General features: G+C 44.8%; 1 protein-coding gene across 1 annotated transcript in view; it reads left to right on the top strand.

Annotated features, from left to right (window-relative positions):
- The window catches only part of SORCS3 (sortilin related VPS10 domain containing receptor 3), a 900,280-nt gene that overhangs the window by 458,203 nt on the left and 429,231 nt on the right, over positions 1 to 12,846 (top strand). Inside the window, exon 4 of the mRNA XM_060242676.1 lies at positions 669 to 827. Within this exon, the coding sequence (XP_060098659.1) occupies positions 669 to 827 (159 nt within the window). The remainder of the gene's footprint in view (positions 1 to 668; positions 828 to 12,846) is intronic.

Genomic DNA, 12,846 nt, shown 5'->3' with positions numbered 1-12,846 from the left:
CTGACCCCACTCACAGGGAGGATGGAAAATAAATCTAAATGAATGAATGATTTAGAAACTGCAACTAGAGCAAAATATGATAATCTATTTGTTGTCAGAGGCTGACATTATGTCTATTTTACAATCATTAGCTGTTAGTTTCTGAATCCATTTCAATGCAAAGTGGTGCCCACATACCCTAAGGGTGGATTCTTCTGATATGAACTAAGGTAGTAGCTCTAGTCAACACAGCAATATCTTCTAGTGTTCCAGCCCCTGTGCGAATATCAATGATGTTTTCCCCTTTGAGGGCTTTTCTGAGCAGCTCTGATTTCATGGAACAATATCCCAGAGGATTGACAGTCTACATTCCTTCTGCATTTCAGAGGAGGTGCAAGAATTAAGACTTAATTTTTTTTAAAAAAAGTAGAAAGGCTTTTGGTTCATCTAGATGAGAGCTTTTAACAGTCTAGCTTTGAAGAACAACTCCCAGGACTCTCTTTTGAATGTTTCACTGTTTTAATTTTATTCTTTGATGCTTGTTACCTAAAATAAAAGTCCAGTGGCGGTTTAAAGTTCAATATGAGCTTTCAGGAGTCTTAGGTCCTGGAGAGAAAGGCACAGATCTATAAATGTTTTTGATAAACATTTAGATAAATAAATTTTACTGTGCTTTCCTTCTTGTATAGATAATGCTCTTGAGTGACCCTGACATTGAAAGTAGCATACTGATCAGTAATGATGAAGGTGCCACCTATCAAAAATATCGACTCAGCTTCTACATCCAAAGTCTGCTCTTCCATCCAATGCAAGAAGACTGGATTCTGGCCTACAGCATTGACCAAAAGGTTAGTGGGTCATAATATGTATTTATTGCCTCCCTCTTATTTCTGCTGTTTATTATTTGACAAATAAGATTTTGCTAACATGAATATTTTAATAGTTAGAGTTGTTACTTTTCATAATAAGAGTAGTTCAAGCATGTGGGTTGGCTGTAGCAATTACTTCACAGATTGCTGCAAATGAGGAAAAAGGCCAAGAGGTGCCGAAACAGGTACTGCTCATGAACTTTTTTTTTTTAGAATTTTGTTTCTACAAAGAGGTTCTGGAACTCTGTTCCACCGCATTCCCCCTGAAAAAAATGCTCTGGAGGGCTATATCCAATAAATAAATAAATACATCCAATATGATTTTTTTTCATTACTTGTAATTGTTATGTATGGTTGGGAGGATTATTTTTGTCCCATATATTTTCTATGGCAAGTTTTTCATTTTTGTTTGTTTCTTTTATGATATTTTAATGCAACTTATGTTATGGCATTGTTATACAATTGACAGAAAAAGAAGAAATCATTTTAATGGTGATATTTTTTTTGAGTTTTGTGATCATGATTTGGGGAAAGGATGACTGCAGTGTGAATGGGAAAAAGAATGACTAAGTGGAGACACCATTAAGGAAATTTGAACTCCCAAACTGCATCAGAATTTTCTCGTAATTTGGTAACATCCTTAATTCAATAACAGGACAAGAAATACAGAATTGCACATATTACTGCAGTTAGATCCCTATGCTACATAATATTAATCTCAAATCCTGATTTGCCAGTCTTTGGATAATGCATATAGATTCAGTGGCAGTGTCATAGTCTGCTGAAGTGAAAGCTGTATGAAAAATTGGGCATATATGTGCTATGTCTTGCTCCTTTGGTCTCAGTGGAGCTCTTCCCTGCTTTGATTCTTAGTCAGGACAGCTGCCATCACTACTGTGAATCCTGTTGAGTGCATGTTGCTTCCAGCTTCAGAAATACCAGTCAGTTATATTGTTCTCACATTCTTTGAAGCTAATGAGATTATCCCAGAGGAACTAAAAGACTAATGCTGACTGTAGAATCTTACTCAAAATATAGTAGGAAAAGATTCTGTTAGTAACTAAGGTTATATTGGTTTTGTTGGTATATATGAACAGTCTTGGCAAGACATGGATGGAATCATGTAGGAATAGTCCAGAAACAATGTCAGAGCCAAAATAATTCTGCCAGGAAACTGCATGGCAGTTTTTCAGCTGGATTTATGCTTTGTGAAAACCATGTTCCCTTGGCCCATTTTTCTACTGTTCTGCTAGAGGAGAAAAACTTATTAGGTGCTAGCACTAACTTATCAGTTTATCTGAGCAATTATGTGTTGAGCTGGTTTCTAGCTCCTGCAGTAGTCTATGGTTTCCCTCCCAGCTTAGTTGGTTTTTTTTAAAAAAGTTTATGGCAGACTTGCCAAATCAGACATTATACTAGTCTTGAAATATAACATTTGCCTCCTGTCTATAGATTTTCCAGAAGTATCTATTTCAGACTTCAATTGTTATTTTAGGACATTGTGTTCTTTGTAAATAATTTAAATTAGCGAGCCTTTAAAACCTGCAAATGCATGCCTAAATTCCTTCTCACTTCACTTGCCAACTCAGCTTCTGCTCTACCCAACTTCCTACTTAGATGCATCCTCATCTCCCTCAAGTCCAAGATGTTATTTAGGGGAATATTTTATTATAATATTGTGTATTTGGTAGCTGATAATGGGTTAAAGGTTAAGAACCAAGGATCTAGCCGGGAACACATTGGAACCAAATAAAAAAAAAATCAGGACATAGAAATATCAGTCCATACAAGTCACCTTGTATATTTATATCTATTTAATAGACAGATCTCAGGCATATATTCAATGAGACCCTTGTGCTTAATGACCATTGACCAGTTTTTTAATGTTAGGTTTGCTGTTTGAAGACAAGTTGACCTTCCATAATTATATGCATGACAAACAGGATGGCAAAAGCCATTGCAAGTGAGGAGAAGAGGCTTCCTAAAATTCTAAAGTTCCAAATGCCTCTATTTGCCCCCTGCCCCAAGTTCCGAAAGCCATCCTCCAAGATTTGTGAATCATGTCCACAGGAGTGTATGGCTCCTTTTAAGAACCACTGGATTAGACAAAGTCTTCTAGTCTAGTGCATCCTTCTGCTTCAATTCCAACTGCTAAATGGTCCTACTCAGGGCTTTTTCTGAGCAGGAACACACAGAACACAGTTCTGGCTGGTTTGGCATCAGAAGGTGTGGTCTAATATGCAAATGAGTGCCTACTGGACTTGTTCTTTTTAAAAAGCCCTGTGCATAACAATGGTGATGTCAGGGGATGTGACCTAATATTCAAATGAGTTTCTGCTGGGCTTTTCTACAAAAAAAGCCCTAGTCTTACTGTTATTTACTCTGTGACCACATCTGTCAAGGCTCCAAACTTCCTATTCACCTTACCTTTCTGTGATCAGAGTTGGACTATGTAGCTCAGAGATGCACTGAATGGCAAGTCAAAACACTGCAGCTACCTGTCTCCCAAGATGACTCAAAGAGGCAAGGAGATATGCACTTCCCCACCCTTTAAAGGGTTACTGGATATTCCATGGGAAAATAAAGGGGGGGAGTATAGATGAGAACTGGATGCAAAATAGCAACCATGAAATTAAACCAAAATAGCAACCATGAAATTAAACCACTTGAATACTTCCACAGTGATTATGCCAGTAAAGGTGGTTGTTGTTGTTACTTCCACAGTGACATTGTATTACAGTTTTAAATTTTAAACTTTGATACGGTAGAAGTCTGAATGAATGATTTCATTTGGAGCTTTTGGGGTTATTCAGTATGATCATAGAGATCATTGAAGAGTTGCTGACTTCACAGTGTTTGAACCTCAACTGGTTTCCTGTCTGCCCATGCAGCAAAGGTCCGGAATTGTAGGTGCAGAAATAGAGATGGGAGCATGAGATTCCTCCTACCACATTGTTCAAACTGGAATTCAAACCCCAGTGTTTGCTGAAGCATGTAAAGGTTTAGTGATGGTGTTTGTCTCAGCACTGATATTTGTGAAATCTACAGGACTTCCAATGATGAGTAAATTCATTAGTGGATAATTGAACAATATGAACTTGGTAAATGTTCTGCAACCTTTTCTACTCTATAGGTCTTTCTGCCATCTTACCTAAGAAACTCAATGCACTTTAAAGGGTTTTCTTATATAATGGGCTAGTAACCATAGATAATAACATGTTAAGAGAAAGCACTGGTGCACAGTGCTATTTTTTGAATGATGTCATGATGACATTTCCAGATGCAAAGCCACTATAAATGTAGAGTTCTTTATTGTGCCAGGCAGTTATTCCGTGAAAGACTTAGTCAAATGTCAACCTTTTGCAAGCTCAGATGTTCAATGTATCCATAAATTCTTCAGTACGGATTGAAAGATCCAATATATCCATTTGATGTCACTGAATGGTTTGATGTTGCTTTTAAGCTAGAAAGGGAGCTTTTAAACTGTGCCTGTGTTTGGACAAAGGCAGCTTATAAAAAAGAGACAAATGAGCTTCATAGAATATTATGTGTTTGTCAAGAGACCTCAGACGTAGCTGGTGGAAGGGTAGTTTTGGGATCAAGATGCCTTGCCTTGCTATAACCCACCCACCCCCCACCCATACACACACATTTCTGAGATCAGACATTCCAATTCCTGCACTCAAAATTTTGCATGCAGATTTACAGATATTCATTTAATTTGTTCTGGATAAAAATATAAAGGACATTTTTCTGTGAGAAGATGTTGGTGAATGAGTTCAAATGCTTCCCTTTTTGTGTCCTCCTCCACATTTAAAAGTTCCAGCTTCTTTCTCACTGAAAGTGATACATGACCTTCTCTCCAAGTTGTTTAATATGATGGCTATTCGTTGGGAGACAGAATGGTGCCCACAGGTGAAGATCTATGCTCAAATTCCCACACAATTTACTGCCTTGGGATATGCCATGAACTCTTCTTAGCCTCAAGGAACAGTTTGGGGTGGGGGGGAGTACAAAGAAAGCTGTTTTGGAGATTCTGTATTTCCTAAATGGAAGAGGAATTGACTTGTAGACGGGGCTTTTTTTGAGCAGGAACACACAGGAATGCAGTTCCAGCTGGCTTGGCATCGGGGGTGTGGGCTAATATGCAACTGAGTTCCTGCTGGGCTTTTTTCCTACAAAAAAGCCCTGCTTGTAGATGTTAAGCAAAAGGATTAGTATTAGAATCTGATTTTGGGACTATAATTTGACCTTCTCAAGTGATGAGTCTGATTCTCAGATATGCCATTGAAGGCTATCCACCTCCTTTATTGCTGACCTGAAGTACTCCTGGGACAGGGTAAAGATTCAGTCCAAGTCCATTGAACATTTCAGTGTAATAGCAAACACTGTGTTTCAATTACCACAATCAGCTTATCATCCCTTTTTTCCCTTTTCAGATAGAGATATCAATTCATGATTGCAGAATCTTAAAAACAGGGCTTTTTCAGGAAAATGTGTAATCAAACAGTTTGAGTAATCTGTGGGTGTAAAAATGAAACCCTTTTCACTACCTATGTTTTCTGGTATAGGAGAGAAAGTCCGTAGAAATGTATTAAACAAACATACAATACTGTTAGAGAATGATAGTAAATTTTTAGGGGCTGATGATAAATATTGTATATGTATAGTTTGGATGCAGGACCATGGCATGCAGATTGTTAAATTCACATACTAGGGACAGGTACAACAAAAAGGAGAGGTTTGTACAAACCTGGGTTGCCCCTAGATTTGCAAAAAAATCTGAAAACAGATTTGTTTTAAATTTTAAAAAGTTTTAAATCTTATAATGGTGGAGGAAATGGCAACACTTCGGAGAGAGTGCTCCTTATGAGAGGTGCTAAATGAGTGGAGTAGCCTTCCTGTCTCACACCCACCCTTCCTCTTTCCAGCTGAGGCTGGGCATCTGGACTAGAAGAAGAAGATGAAGATATTGGATTTATATCCCGCCCTCCACTCCGAAGAGTCTCAGAGCGGCTCACAATCTCCTTTACCTTCCTAGCAATTTGGCAAGAGATACCACTGTGGCCCATCAAAGGATTGCCTTTCTCTACACTGCTACCATCTTCTCCCATTGGCATGTGAGTCAGGTACAGACTTGTAGCCATTGGCGAGAGCCATGGGGGGCCCTGCTCTGACTTCCCGCTGGGGCCCCCTGACTTGCTTCCCCAGCCATTCTGCACTGCTGCCCCACTGCTGCTTGAGTGCCACACATTTCTTCCCAGCCCCACAGCCTTTCCTTCCCTAATCCCTTCCCACTCTCCCAGCCACTTCCCCTCTCCCTTCCCCATGTTTTAAATCATGTGGGAGAGGTAACATGAGTAGCTGCCAGCCTCCCATGCAATTTAAAGGCCCTGCTGATCTGCTGATCAGTGGACCTTTCCATAGCATGTGAAGGGCAGCAGCTGCTCCTGGGCTTCCTTCTGGGCAATTTAAATCACCCAGGAGGGAGGGGCAGTCCCTACCCTCTTTACTTTCACCTCCATGGCCTCTCAGGAGTAGGGGTGTCCATTTGGTTCGGCCGAACTGTATATACAGCCGAATCAACACTGATTCGGCTGTATACGGAATTGGCCGTAGCCGATTCCCATTGCCGCCTATTATGCGGCAGCTGAATACGGCTCGCCGTATACTGCCGAATAGCTATTCGGAAGTATACGGCTGTCAATGGAAAAGGCGGGAAAGTAGCTTCTGCAGCCTCAGTGGAGCTGCTTGCCTACTTTCCCGCCTTTAGTGGCCTCTTCCCGCCTCTCCCATAGCCTCCCTGGGATCAGGGAGGGGGGGAGGGGGAAGAGGAGCCCCAGCAGCCAATCCAAAGCATGCATTTGCAAAATGCATTGCAAATGCATGCTTTGCAGGGCTGTTGTGTAGCTGATGGCCCAGCCATCAGCTACATTGTTGTTATTTTGATCTTTTGCTTACTTGGGTAAGCAAGTTGTCTGGCCAATCAGAGAGCAGTGCTATTTTTTGAAATTGCTCTCTGTAGGGCCAGAGAACCTTTTTAAGGAGTCTTCCTGGCTGGACTCAACCATTGCTGTGTTGGTGTATGTGGGTTGGTGGTGTGAGAGAGATTGTGCTGCTGCTGGCTGGCCCTTGGCTTCAGCTGCTGCCTGCTGCTCTCTCACTCAGCCTTACCAGACTTCCCTGGAGCAGAGAAGACAAGGTAAGACAGTTTTGGGGTTCTTGTTTTAGTGGTGGTAGCCTATTTGGGGTTGGGGTTAGGTTCTGCTGGGGGTGGGGGCCTGGGGTGGGGGGTTTGCTAATTTGCCCATATCTTAATTTAGTGAGAGGACTTTTAAAAGTGCAGTGTCCTTTTACTTCTCCTGATTTGGGTGGCTTGGATTTCTTGGGGTTAGGGCGAAGGGTTTTTTTTTTGGGGGGGGGGGGTTAACAAAGTTCCTGTATTGTTAAAAGTTGAGGGTTTTTTTACTGTTTTAAAAGTATTCAGTGTTTGATTTGTTGCTGCTGTGTTGTGCTGCTGCTGTTACTTTTATCTTCAGGTTATTTGGGGGGGGGGTGCTGTTTGGCCTAATTTCCATTGTTTAAAAGGCCACTTTTGTCCCCCTTTTCCTGGTTTTAGGGGTGGGGGTGTTGTTGTTGACTGATTTGGCCTGAGTTTTCTTATTGGTGAAAGGCCACTTTTTAAACACTTGAGTTGCTTGGCCTTTTTTCCTGTTGTCCCTTTTCCTGGTTTGGGGGTGGGGGTGTTGTTGACTTATTTGGCCTGAGCTTTCTTGTTGGTGAAAAGGCCACTTTTTTAACACTTGGCCTTTTGTGATTCTTCTGGTTTTGTTTTGGTTTTTTTAAATTACCTCTGGTTGGTGTGGGGGTTGGCGAGGGTGTGTGCGGGCTGTGTGGGCTGGGTCACTTTCTTGTTTTTATAGAGTAGATTGTGTGTTCTGTGTGGCAGGGAAGCTGGCACCTGGGTGAGAGACCCAGAACCAGCAGGCTTGTTGTGGTTGGCCAGCTCTCCCCGTGTTGTTTGGGGCAGGGCTGGAGAGCTGGCATCTGTAGATTGTGTGTTCTGTGGCAGGGAAGCTGGCACCTGGGTGAGAGACCCAGAACCAGCAGGCTTGCTGTGGTTGGCCAGCTCTCCCCGTGTTGTTTGGGGCAGAGCTGGAGAGCTGGCATCTGGGTTTGTTGCAGCCAGGTCTGCCTCAAACCCCCTGCCCCCCCCCCCCCCCAGTAGCCTCTAATTATGCCCTATGTTGCCATTGATGTCAATGGCCCATAGGGTATAATGATGGAATAGGGGCACCCTCTTTGGGTGCCCCTGGAATGGGATCCCCTGGCCCAATATTTTTGGGACTTGGGGGGGTTGGAGGGGAGAGTCCCCTGCAGGTCCCCTGCAAATTTGGGGGCTCTCCCTCAAATCCCCTCCCCTCCAGGCGGCTTCAAATATACCCTATTTGCCATTGATTTCAATGGCCCATAGGGTATAATAGGGCCATATATTCGGAAATAGCCGCGCATCTACCGTATATGCGGCTATTCCGAATGCAGTATTCAGCAGTATACAGGGATTCCAAATTTTTTTTCTCCGTATACTTCCGAATCCGTGTAATGCCGATTTTTTTTTTTTTTTGCACACCCCTACTCAGGAGGAGGCAGTGCTCCACCTCTTCCTTTCCTCTTCCTGGATTGGCAGCACAGAGGCCCCACAGTGGTGTGGCAGCTGCCTCTTGTGGTAATCCTGGAGGCAATGGGCACCTGCAAGTCCTGGCTGGCATTGCAGCTCAGCCTCCAACTTGGTGGTGAGATCATCTTAAGCTTCCAGGTGGCAGGAAGGGTCTTCAGTGCATTGTCTTTGGGGCAAAGAGAATGCCCTTCTAAGCTCCTGTTGAATGCCTCCCAGGTAGGTGCTGAGTTAGTGCCAACCAGAGATCTTTAAAAATGAGGGCTAGTAACTCTTGTGGCTCTTTGCAGGACTTGGAAGGATGCAGAAACCTGGGGGGTGTCTTTTGTCTTTTGTCTTGTCTTTTGTCATGCCCCCCTCAACTTGGGAAATCCTTCCTGTGGGGCTGGCCAGGTAAATGGAAGTAGTGATGATGGCAGCAGCATTGCAACAGGTGAAGGAATGGGAGCCTGTACATGATCCAGGCAGCCAGCAGCATTGTAGGCAGGCAGAAAGAGCAGGAGCTGCCACCACCACATGAACCAGACAAGCAGAGATGGTAATGCAGCAGGTGGGCAATCTGCCTGAGGAGTAGTTGGTCTGGCAAGTGAGGGGAGAAGGATAGGATTGCCCCCAGGGAGTCCCTGTCTGTCTGTCTCTCTGTTTCTTCTTCTTCTTCTCCTTCTCCATCTTCTCCTCCTCCTCCCCCTCCCCTCCCCCTCCCCTCCCCCTCCCCTCCCCTCCCTTCCTCTCTCTCCCTCCCTCTCACACACACACACACACTTTAAAATAACTTTCATATATATATTTTAACAACTTATATGTATGTGAAATATGATTTTCCTAAGCATAATGTATATGATTTCTTTTAAATTTTGTGGATGGTTGGGAAAACCATTTTTCTTTTTTTTCCTGTGGCAAACTTCTCATTTTGTTTGTTTATTTGTAGAGCTTTTTTACACCAATGTTATGTTATATGCCATTTTTACATCATTCTATGCTGTTCATACTCAGTCCTTTCATACAAAGTCATTTTTAATAGCAGGATTTCTGTCATATTAAATTGATGTAGTTGACAAAAAAGGATGGCTGTTTCATTCTGAGCATGGAAAAATCATAAAAGAAAATTCAATCTGAACTAGATTAGGGCTGCCATGAAATTCAGCAGTATCACCATTTATTATGTAGATAAAGCAAAATGAAATATAAAATAACAAAAGTAAAGAATTACTTATGTGGATGCTTTTTCCTACTGCTGGAATTATCAAGCCAAGCTCAAACCGTACAAAATTTAAAATTTCTTTTTCTGGCCAATTCACAAGGTCCAATGATCTGACTACTGACATTTCAGTTTGGTTCAAGTACAACAGCACCTTTAAGAGCAACACAGATTTATTCAAGGTATAAGCTTTCGTGTGCATGCACACTTCTTCAGATATGGAAGTTCAATGTATACAAATACAATGTATACAATGTATACATATAGGCAGAAGGTGAGCAGCTAATTAGTGTACAACATAATGAAGATATTTAACTAATTCAAGAACCAAACAGGAATAACAAGTTTAGTTTATATGGTTACTATTTGTTTGGGTTTAATTCTGGGGGGAAACAGTGAAGGAAATAAATATAGCGAAATTGGAGATTGATGGGCAGATGTACCCTTGTTAATTATAGAATGCTTAGAGTAATTAACTCAGTTAATTATCCCAGAAGAGTTTTTGCAAAAAAAATAATCTGTGAGAGATATCAATATTGGCATGCATATAGCAGATTAATGAAATTAAATATGGGGGATGTCTTTACAGAACACCTGGTAAGACTGATTTTTCTTTGCTGCCTGTTTTCTAAAATGGGTGTTTTGACCTTTACACAGTGGTAACCAGTAATCTCCAAGCAACCTAACTAGCAGTCAGGGTTAATAGTTCAGATTTATCACAGCTCTGCATAGGAAAGCAAAAGGCACATTAATAGGGTATTCAGGGCTTTCTTTGTGGAAAAAGTCCAGCAGGAACTAATTTGCATATTAGGCCAAACCCCATGATGCCAAGGCAGCTGGAACTGCATTCCTGTGTGTTCCTGTTTTTTTTTTAAAAAGCCCTGAGGGTATTCTGCACATCTGTATGTACTAATTCATGGCAGACCAATGTTTCTTTAAGATTATTCCATTCCTTAGCTGAGAGCAGTATTTGAGAAGTCATGGTTTGTACCAGGATTTAAGGCTCAGATGAACTGCGCTTCTTTATCAAACAAATATATGTGCTATCTTGAGTGGTCCAAGATCCTGTGGCTCCTGTAACTGTGTTTCCCGTTAATTTGCTTCTTCATATCAGCTCCCAATCCCTGGTTCACACAACCTCTTCCACACCTCTCCTATCTTGATCCACTTAGGCAGGGCTTTTTTTGTAACAGGAACTCCTTTGCATATCAGGTAGGGTTGCCAAGTCCAATTTAAGAAATATCTGGGGACTTTGGGGGTGGAGCCAGGAGACATTAGGGGTGGAGCCAGGATTAAGGCTGTGACAAGTATAATTGAACCCTTCCCAATGCCAAAACAGAGAACCTCCAATCTGTATTGGGGAGGCGCTGGGTTGCCAGCTCCAGGTCGGGAAACCCCTGAAGCTTTGGAGGCAGAGTCTGTTAAGGACAGGGACCTGGGGGGGGGGATGCAAGCCATGCCCACGAAGGCGCCCACCCTCCTCCAAAGCTGCCTTCTTTTCCCAGTGGGGGCGGGGCTCCCTGCAGCCAAGAGCTCCGTGGCCATTCCGGGAGCTCTCCAGGCCCCACTTTGAGAAAGGTAGCCCTCCTGAGCGGGCCCCTGGCTGCGGGGAGGGTGTCTCCCAGGCCTGGTAGTAAAGGAGGGAGGCCGGGGTGCTTTGCCTGCAGGCTCCCCGGAAAGGCAGCGCTTGCTGGAGGGCTGGCCGGGCTGCGGTCGGTGGCGCTGGGGCTGCCCGCCTCCTTCTCCTCGGGGCTGTGCGCAGGCAGGGCAGGGTGGAGAGGGCCACGGAGCAAGGGCAGCAGTGCAGGGCCCGCCTGGTGGGAGCCCCGCCGCCTTACCCTCCTTGACGCCGGGCAGCTTGGACTGGTCGATGCCAGTCTCGGCCATGGCAGCGCCCGCAGCTCCTTGCCTGGCATCAGGGCTCCTCCGGAACAAGGAAGGCTGCAAGCGAGGCGGCCGCTGCCCGCACCCCGTCGCCCTCCTCGCGAGCAAGACGCCGCTGCAGCCACTCCAGCTTCCCTCCCTCCAAAGCTGCCGTCTTTTCCCGGTGGGGGCGGGGCTCCCTGAAGCTCCGTGGAAAGGAGGGAGGCTGGGGCACTTTGCCTGCGGGCTCCCCGGAAAGGCAGGTGCTTGCTGGAGGGCTGGCCCAACTGCAGTCGGTGGCGCTGGGGCTGCCCGCCTCCTTCTCCTCGGGGCCGTGCGCAGGCAGGGCAGGGTGGAGAGGGCTGCGGGGCAAGAAGGCTGCAAGCGAGGCGGCTGCTGCCCGCGCCCCGTCGCCCTCCTCGCAAGCAAGATGCCGCTGCAGCCGCTCCAGCTTCCCTCCCTCCCTCCGGGGACAGCCGGCGCTCCACCACCAGGGCGCGGAAGAGCCCCCAGACAGCCGGGCTGAGGTGGGAGGAGGTAGGGAGAGAAGAAAAGGGCTCAGAGAAGGAGCGCTCAGCTCCAGCCCACCCCGCCGGCGTGGCGCGAGACCTCGATTGGCAGCCTGAACCCAGCCAGAGGCCTGCTCGCGCTTAGCTTGTATTGGGCAGGTGGGAAGCGCCGCCATTTCCCCCCCGCTTTCCAGATTTCTAGCGAGCGGGGGGAGGAGGCTCCAAATCGGGGGTCCCCCGCCCAGGCGGGGGATTTGGGAACCCTAATATCAGGCTATACCCCCCTGACATAGCCAATCCTCCAAGAGCTAACAGGGCTCTTTGTATAGGGCCTAATGTAAGCTCCAGGAGGATTGGCTACATCAGGGGTGTGTGGCCCGAGTTCCTGCTACAACCCCCCCCCCTGCACTTTGTCTCAATGGATTTGCAACGTAGCTTAACCAGGACAGTAAAATACGCCTTTAGTCATAGATCTGCTTGTTTTTCTGGTGTGTTTTTATAATGAAGAAAAGATGTGAGGCATGAAGTTTACCTTGGCCAGTTTCTCTTTCTCTCACCCCAGCCAGCCTTACTGGGTAGTTGTGAGGATCAAACAGAGAAGGGAGCGCATACAGATTGTCCAGCAGTTGTTTGAAGAAGGCAGGGTGAATCTGTAACAGATGCTAATGGATGGACAGTTTGGTGTTCACAAATATGGGCACCAGTGTTCCTTCTTCTCTTCCCAAGTGTGTGATAAATATTTAGTTGGTATTG

Source organism: Heteronotia binoei, chromosome 6 (genome assembly GCF_032191835.1).
Source record: "Heteronotia binoei isolate CCM8104 ecotype False Entrance Well chromosome 6, APGP_CSIRO_Hbin_v1, whole genome shotgun sequence".
In the NCBI taxonomy this organism is placed as follows: domain Eukaryota; kingdom Metazoa; phylum Chordata; class Lepidosauria; order Squamata; family Gekkonidae; genus Heteronotia; species Heteronotia binoei.
The sequence above is the reverse complement of the archived record's forward strand: the minus strand, read 5'-3'. Positions and strand labels throughout refer to the sequence as shown.